Source organism: Nerophis ophidion, linkage group LG17 (assembly GCF_033978795.1).
Source record: "Nerophis ophidion isolate RoL-2023_Sa linkage group LG17, RoL_Noph_v1.0, whole genome shotgun sequence".
NCBI lineage: Eukaryota > Metazoa > Chordata > Actinopteri > Syngnathiformes > Syngnathidae > Nerophis > Nerophis ophidion.
Window position 1 is genome coordinate 19,635,024 of NC_084627.1, and position 6,000 is coordinate 19,641,023.

The 6,000-nt window shown below is 44.8% G+C and overlaps 1 protein-coding gene across 1 annotated transcript in view; it reads left to right on the forward strand.

The window, feature by feature from the left end:
* sema4d (sema domain, immunoglobulin domain (Ig), transmembrane domain (TM) and short cytoplasmic domain, (semaphorin) 4D) overlaps positions 1-1,211 on the forward strand; it is a 97,979-nt gene extending 96,768 nt beyond the window's left edge. The window contains exon 16 of the mRNA XM_061876478.1: positions 210-1,211. Within this exon, the coding sequence (XP_061732462.1) occupies positions 210-1,201 (992 nt within the window). The 3' untranslated portion in view covers positions 1,202-1,211. The remainder of the gene's footprint in view (positions 1-209) is intronic.
* Positions 1,212-6,000: the final 4,789 nt, after the last annotated feature.

The following is a 6,000-nucleotide window of genomic DNA, read 5'->3' on the forward strand; positions in this document are numbered from 1 at the left end:
AAGAATGGGAAACGCATGCAGTGTAATGCCCGCAGCTAAAAGCAACTGCGTAAGAACGTATACTCAAATATCACGATTTAGTCATTTTTTATATCGCACAGAGACAAACCCGCAATATATCGCCCAGCCCTAATTTCAACATCATTAAAATTTTAATTTTGTATAATTTTGTCCCTTTAAGTAATACCAGCTTTCCTTTCACGACATAGCGCCAGGTATGTCTCTGAAGGACTACCAACTAGTGACTGTGAAGCCAGGGAGCTCTGCCGAGCTGCCCTGCCTGCTGCGCTCCAATATGGCGCACGTGCTGTGGAAATCCAACGGTTCGCTTCTCACCGAGGCCTCCCGCTTCCACTTCATCCGTGAGAACGGCCTCCTCATTTACAGCGTGGCTCCAGAGGATCAAGGCCGCTATGAGTGCTGGTCGGTGGAGTTCGCCGCCGCTGTTGGGAAGAACTTCACCAGCCTCCAGGCAGGATACGTCTTGAGTCTCCATCTCCCGCCAAGAGGCCCGCGTGTGGGCGGCAACGCAGCGGCGACGACAACCCTCCAGAACCGAGAGACCTTAAGCGCACGTGATGGCGAAGGTAACGTTGACACCGACGGAGCGCTAACTCCAGCCCTTGCCCCTCCCAATTTCACAGCTCCGGTGATGCTCACATCCCCGCCCCACTCTTCACTAACCCCGCTCCCGACAAAGTTGCTGCCAAAGCAGCATCTCCCGCCAAGCGGCAGCGCGACCCGCCCTGACAACGCCAAGCCCGAGGCGGAATACTTGCAGCAAAGCAACAGCATAGCGCTCCTCTTCCTCTTCCTCCTCTTTTTCCTGCTCTTCCTGGCCGCCATGGCGTACAACTGCTACATGCAGTACCTCCCGGCGCCCTGCCTGCGCCTGCGGGCGACCTTGCTGGGCACACACAAAACCGCCAGTCAGCCTGAGTACCGCGCCTGTGAAGCAGGCCTCATGGAGGCACCCGGCACAGACAAAATTAACATGACGGAGCCTACGCCCACGCAGAACGGCAGCCAGAATCTGCGGGCGCTGCGCGACACCGGCTACGAGACGGAACCGGAGTGCGGCAACGGTCGGGTCCTTTCCCACAGTTTTGGAGATGAAAGCTCATCCCAGGAGAAACCCTTTGACGTGGACTGCGCCTCCCAGCCTATACAGTTTGCAGATGCAGATGAACCTTACTGCTAGCCTGAAACCTCACCTTACGCTTTTGCTGCATCTCTGCATAAGACACTGCATCCAAAAAGTATTAACAGCGCCTGACTTTTCCTCATTTTGCTTTGTTACAGCTTTATTTCAAAATGGAATGAATTCATTTTTGTCCTCAGAATTCTACACACAATATCCCATAATGACAATGTGAAAAGTAAAAAAATATATATTTTGCAATTACAATTTATACACCTTTCTAAAAAATCACCAGAATCTTTGCTCAATACTTTGTTGATGCAACTTTGGCAGCAACTACAGCCTCAAGTATTTTTTAATACGATGCCACAAGCTTGGCACACCTATCGTTGGGTAGTTTCGCCCATTCCTCTTTGCAGCACCTCTCAAGCTCCATCAGATTGAATGGGAAGAATTGCTTTTAAACCAGGATGTCTCTGTATATTGCTGCATTCATCTTTCCCTCTATCCTGACTTGTCTCCCAGTTCCTACCCCTGAAAAACAGCCCCACAGCATGATGCTGCCACCACCGTGTTTCACTGTAGAAATGGTTTTAGCCTGGTGATGAGCAGTGCCTGGTTTCCTTCAAACTTCACGCCAAAGACTTCAATGTTTGTCTCATCAGACCAGAGAATTTTGCTTCTCATAGTGTTTTAGGTGCATTTTGGCAAACTTTGCACTAAGTAAAGGCTTCTGTCTGCACACTATCAGGCCTGATTGGTGGATTTCTACAGAGATGTTTGTCCTTCTGGAAGGTTCTCCTTTCTCCTCAGAGGAATACTGTAGCCCTGGCTGAGTGACCATGGGGTTCTTAGTCACCTCCCTGACTGGACTAAGATGAATGCAGCAATGTACAGAGACATCCTGGATAAAAACCAACGCTTCCCATTCAACCTGATGGAGCTTGAGAGGTACTGCAAGGAGGAATGGGTGAAACTTGCATAAAGATGGGTGTGCCATGCTTGTGGCATTTTATTCAAAAAGACTTGGCTGTAATTGCTGCCAAAGGTGCATCAACAAAGTATTGGGCAAAGGCTGTGAATACTTATGTAAATGTATTTTTTTATTTGTTATACATTTGCGAAAATTAAAAATAAATAACTTCACAATGTCAATGTGGGTATTGCGTGTAGAATTTTGAGGACAAAATAGATGTATTCCACTTTAGAATAAGGCCGTAAGATAACAAAATGTTGAAAAAGTGAAGCAATGGGATAACTTTGCGAATGCACTGCACATCCAACCCTCTAAAACTTTGTGTGTCCACTGAAGCTCGCGCACCCTCTTTGAATAAGTCCAGCAAGAAAAGCTGGTTGCTAAATTCCACATTGGAAACCTTGTTTACCAAATTGGTAAGTTATGTGGATGTTTTCCAAAGTGGACTTGGTTTCTGTGTATATAGGCTGACCTAGTATTGTCGTTTGTTCTTTTTGCATCCTGGGCCCTCGGAGTTTCTCAGGGAAGGTTAGCTCAGCGTGTGGTAATTATTCCCGGTATGAGCCAGCAAAGTTTTGCAACAAATCAAACCACTGACGTCCTGACAGGACAATCTTTTTTTTCTTATAATTTGGGGTTCTCCACCATCTTTTATCCTCTTTTTCTGGAGCCCTGAACACAATCAGATACTTATTTAAGGTGACTCGCATTGTAATGCTTTTATTTATTGCACCAGGCATCCATCTGTTTTGGGTAGAATGTTCCTCAACATTTTTTGTAATCTTTTTTTCCTCTCTTTCCCCACCACCGCCTCGTTCGCAGTTTCGTCACCTTCACTGTCCCCCTGTGTCTTCCCTTCTTCTTCCTCCACTTTCACCTCCTCTTCCTCCTCCTACATGGAGGCTGGTGAGGCCAAGGTGAGGCTGTTGCCTCCCTTGCCGAAGGACCAGGCTTGGGGGCTTCATGCCCAGGAGGGCTTCCTGCTCTTCTGCCTGGCCCTGGGTAAGTCCTGGCAGCTCACTTCCCTGGCTTGGTTTGGACATCTAACACTTTTTAACCTTCCTCTGCCACCCCCTTTCACGTCATTGGTTCAAACTAACTGTGTGTAAACGCAAGTAGACCCCACACTTTGGATGTGGCGGAACTGTGAGGAGCAACATGAATGTGCACAAACACTGCCGTGAACCCACATGCATACTTTGGTGCAGTGTTGTGGTGTTTCTGTCTATTCAGAACATTTCCAATGGTATAATTCTCTATGGTAGGCTCACTGTGTTGCATCCCAATATGGCAACCGGGACGGTTTTGTGCCTGTAAACATGTAAATATGTAATTGTATATATAAAGGGTGGAAGAAAATACATTTTTGAAGATGTACAGTACTTAAAATCTAAGTGTTTCGTTAGGAAGGCTAAATAAAGTTTGTCAAATCTAACACTGGCTCGTTTGATTTTTTTAAAATTTTTTTTGCTTGCTGCATCTCTGCTGTGGTACGAATAACAATACTACATTGATTGGAATCATGTGACATATACAGTGAATATTTGATATCGTATGGTGTTCCACAAGAGTCAATACACAACCCACGATATTTGTGTCATGTATGTAAAATACAGTGGAACCCTGAGCTTGCATAATTTGGAGTTAAAACTTTTTATTAATGTTTTTTTTTTTAGGAAAAATACGCCTGTAAAGTTGCACAAATATTCTCAGAGATCAAAGCACCACTGTGCAATATCTTGGAAGCCTGGATGAGAGGAGCAGTGATCTGGCCAATCACTGCTGACCCACCAACCGGAGAGTGTTGTGGTTAAGGGTCGAAACACTCCGGTGAACGGTGGGGACCACCTGATGACCTCTTGTCCAGGCCAAAGCTTTATCCATTAGAAATGGATTATAATAGAATCTCTTATTTATTTGAAAACAAAACAAGATCTCAGCAAATCTCACTGAAGGACTTTTTTTTTTGACATCTTCAGGGTTAACTCAGCACTTTATTTGTTGTGTTGTTTTTAAACAATGATTCATCTGAAGGACTGTGGAGTAAAGTGATAACAAGTGGGAAAAATCAAGAGACAATCTAAACATTCTACTTTTTTGTGACATGTCAGTACCTCAGTGACAAAAGTGGTTCATATCTTAGTCCTGGTAGTAAGTTGACACAACAAAGTGACTGTTTGTCAGTGTTCGTCACACAACATTAAATCAGTAGAGTATTTAAAACAAACATTTAATGGAACATTTTAGGTTTAAATTTCTACTGCGTTAGGCGATACTGCATTTAAAAGCGACATCAGTGTGTAAAGGATATCACCACATGGGCTCAGGAACACTTCAGCAAACTGCCGTCAGTGTCAAGTGAAGTGAATTATATTTATATAGCGCTTTTTCCTCAAGTGACTCAAAGCGCTTTACATAGTGAAACCCAATATCTAAGTTACAATTAAACCAGCGTGGGTGGCAATGGGAGCAGGTGGGTAAAGTGTCTTGCCCAAGGACACAACAGCATTGACTAGGATGGCGGAAGCGGGGATCGAACCTGCAACCCTCAAGTTGCTGACAGGGCCGCTCTCCCAACCGAGCTATACCGCCCCAGTAATTACGGTTTGTCGCTACATCTGTAAGTGCAAGTTGAAACTCTACTGTGCAAAGCAAAAGCCATTTACCAACAACACCCAGAAACGCCGCCAGCTTCGCTGGGCTCGAGCTCATCCAAGATGGACTGATGCAAAGTGGGAAAGTGTTCCGTGGTCTGACGAGTCCACATTTCAAATTGTTTTTGGAAACAGTAGACGTTGTGTCCTCCGGAACAAAGAGGAAAATAATTTGGCGCAAAGTTCAAAAGCCAGCATCTGTGATGGTATGGGGGTGTATTTGTGTCCAAGACATGGGTAACTGACACATCTGTGAGGGCACCATTAATGCTGAAAGGTACATACAGATTTTTGAGCAACGTATGTTGCCATCCAAGCAGCGTTATCATGGACGCCCCTGCTTATTTCACATGTTACAACAGCGTGGCTTCATTATAAAAGAGGCTGGCCTGCCTGTAGTCCACACCTGTCTCCCATTGAAAATGTTTGGCGCAATGTGAAACCTAAAATACCACAACGGAGACCCCGGACTGTTGAACAACTTAAGCTGTACATCAAGCAAGAACGGGAAAGAATTCCACCTGAAAAGCTTCAAAAATTGGTCTCCTCAGTTGCCAAACCTTTACTGAGTGTTGTTAAAAGGAAAGGCCATGTAACACAGTGGTAAAAATGCCCCAGTGCCAACTTTTTTGCAATGTGTTGCTGCCATTAAATTCTGAGTTAATGATTATTTTCAAAAAATATATATTTCAGTTCGAACATGAAATATCTTGTCCTTGCAGTCTATTCAATTGAATATTAATTGAAAAGGATTTGCAAATCATTGTATTCTGTTTTCATTTGCGAATTACAGAATGTGCCAACGTCACTGTTTTTGTTTTGTTTTGGGATCAACATCTTATTTAAATTAGAGAATGTGCCAACTTCGCTGTTTTTGTTTTGTTTTGGGATCAACATCTTATTTAAATACGTTTGTGCGTTGACTTAAAAGGTTCCACTGTATTAAAATTTGGCGTATAATTCCCAATCTGCTTGTTGGTGTGGGTCAACGTCAAAGTACCATTCTGTCCCTCAGGTCCTAGTGATGTCCATATTCACTGGCTATTAAACGGGCACATTCTGGACAGGCCCTTAACGGAGTACCGGCGCCTGCTGGCTCAGAACACAGTACTAGTGAGCAGCTGGCTCAGAGAGGGCCCGCTGATGAAGGATGCCCGTTACAGCTGCGTGGCTGAGGCCAGCACGGGCACTGACATATCAGAAGTTGAGCTCCACCTCACTATCGGAGG